We start from the raw sequence: 1,941 nt of genomic DNA on the forward strand, positions 1-1,941 counted from the left end.
TTTTTTTTTTTTTCAAAATGATCCTTAGGGACTTACCTATAACTGTTAGTATTACTGCAGGGTTTTTTCCCCCGCTTGTTTTTTGGCCTTCATCCATAACTGGAAAAAAAATGGAGAACAACTATTGTTTTTGCACGTTGTTTCCAAGTTTTTTTTGGCTTTTACCCCCTGGCTTCTTTTCTGCATCGACAGTTTGCAAAATGCGTTTCCCACTGTCTGCCTCCACCTGTGGCTGCAGACACCCCGCTCTGTTAGCCGGTTTGGGGAGCAGGTTCATTCAAGGCTTCGCTCATCTCTGCACTGTGTCCTCCTTCCAGAACATTTGCTCCGGTCGTGCTAACCCCTCCATTGAAAACACAGGTGAGCCGTCCACATGGCGCCAGGCCTCGGGTCTGAGCCCGTGAGCTCTCTGATGGGTCCACCAGAGGCGCTGACCCACACCCGGTGACTCACCCGCCAGCCACCCGCAGCCTGCACCCCGCCGTGCAGCCCGCACCCCCAGGCACGGGGGACTCCCACCGTTCACTCCTGTGTTCCCGAGAACCTCCTCACTCAGCTGACTTCCTAGCGAGCTGGAGGTTTTGCTTTAATGCCCTTTAACCAACTCCCCGCTGAAGTCCGAGTTAGGGGTGTGCTTTCCCGGAGAGGAGAGCCACCCAGGTGAGCCCTAGAGGATCACCAGCGTCTTCAGATTAGGGCGAAGGTGCGTATGTGAGTTTCAAAGCTGATAAAATACAGAAAGTTTTTGGAAACCTCTCCTACAACTTATATCCAGGCAGGACATTTGGAATTGCAGCATTGACCCCACTTCTGTGATAGCTGCCGGGGAGAGGGGCAGGGCCCGTGGAAGCCAGGCAGGGGTGAAAGTGAGCAGAGGTGCCCGCGGCGAGGTGAGTCATGCTAAAACCGTCGTCCTTTTGGTCCAAGGCATTTGGCCTCAGCAGCAGTAGCAGCAACAAAAGGGTACTTCCCGAGGAGTTACTTTTTGCCCCAACCCGAGTGTCAAACTGCGACTCTGATGTGGAGAATGGGGTGCCAGGTGACAGCTTTGTTCTCTTCCAGGGCATTCAGCTAACCTTTCAGTTAAAAGCTAAGTTTAGTTGCCTTTAGAGCTTCTGCTTCTCGATCGAATCAATTTGGCTAACTGAATTCTTTCCTCCCAAAGGCTGGCAAGACTTACGACTTTGTCGCTGTTTTGTCTTTAGATCTTAGGAAACCCGGCGTCTGCAGGATGGGCAGATAGGGTGGATCACGTGGGCCGGAGGTTTCCCCGCGGCAGCCCTGGTCCTCAGCGGTCCCGGCCGATGCCCATCCCGTCCATCGGTTAGTGGCCCGTCGGCGCCTCTCTCGCGTTGTTTCCACCTCAGAGCACGCGGCTGCTTAGTCTTGCATCTAGACATTTGAAGAACGTTTTTTTAGGAGTGGCATTTTCAGCTAGATACAGAAAACTCTCGGTTATTTATGGCAGGAAAAGGGCAAGAACAACACAGCAAGATAAATAAAACCCATCATAAGTATCCTCAAAGTACAACGTATTGGCTTTTTGCATCAGTCTTCTCCCTGCCGACATTTTGCTGGAGAGCAGAGGAGATGCTGATGGGGTCGCCTTGTGCGCACTGCTTGCCCTGGCCGGGCTTTCCTGAAATGCCTGCGGCAAAAGCCCACGGCAAGTAGGCCCTGAGTAACCGAGAGTTTCTGTATGGGCACGACACCTTGGCAGCTGGAGCCGAGAGCAACGGGACATGCCAGCAGCCAAACGTGCCCCCGAACTGTGCCCTCTCATCCATCTGGTCACCTTCCCGCTCCCAAGTCATCACCTGGCATTCTGTTTCCATTCTCTTAACTACTTTTTGGAATTCGGCCAGCTGTGCTGTAAAGCTGTCATTGCAGCCATCCTAATCCACCTGCTTCGGGGGGCGGGGGGGGTTATGTGGCTGAATA

At 53.0% G+C, this 1,941-nt stretch overlaps 1 protein-coding gene across 1 annotated transcript in view; it reads left to right on the plus strand.

Annotated features, from left to right (window-relative positions):
• Positions 1 to 1,941, plus strand: part of RIMBP2 (RIMS binding protein 2) — an 88,905-nt gene that overhangs the window by 68,517 nt on the left and 18,447 nt on the right. Inside the window, exon 13 of the mRNA XM_012657652.1 lies at positions 1,206 to 1,323. Within this exon, the coding sequence (XP_012513106.1) occupies positions 1,206 to 1,323 (118 nt within the window). The remainder of the gene's footprint in view (positions 1 to 1,205; positions 1,324 to 1,941) is intronic.

Source organism: Propithecus coquereli, unplaced genomic scaffold (assembly GCF_000956105.1).
Source record: "Propithecus coquereli isolate 6110/MARCELLA unplaced genomic scaffold, Pcoq_1.0 Scaffold556, whole genome shotgun sequence".
In the NCBI taxonomy this organism is placed as follows: domain Eukaryota; kingdom Metazoa; phylum Chordata; class Mammalia; order Primates; family Indriidae; genus Propithecus; species Propithecus coquereli.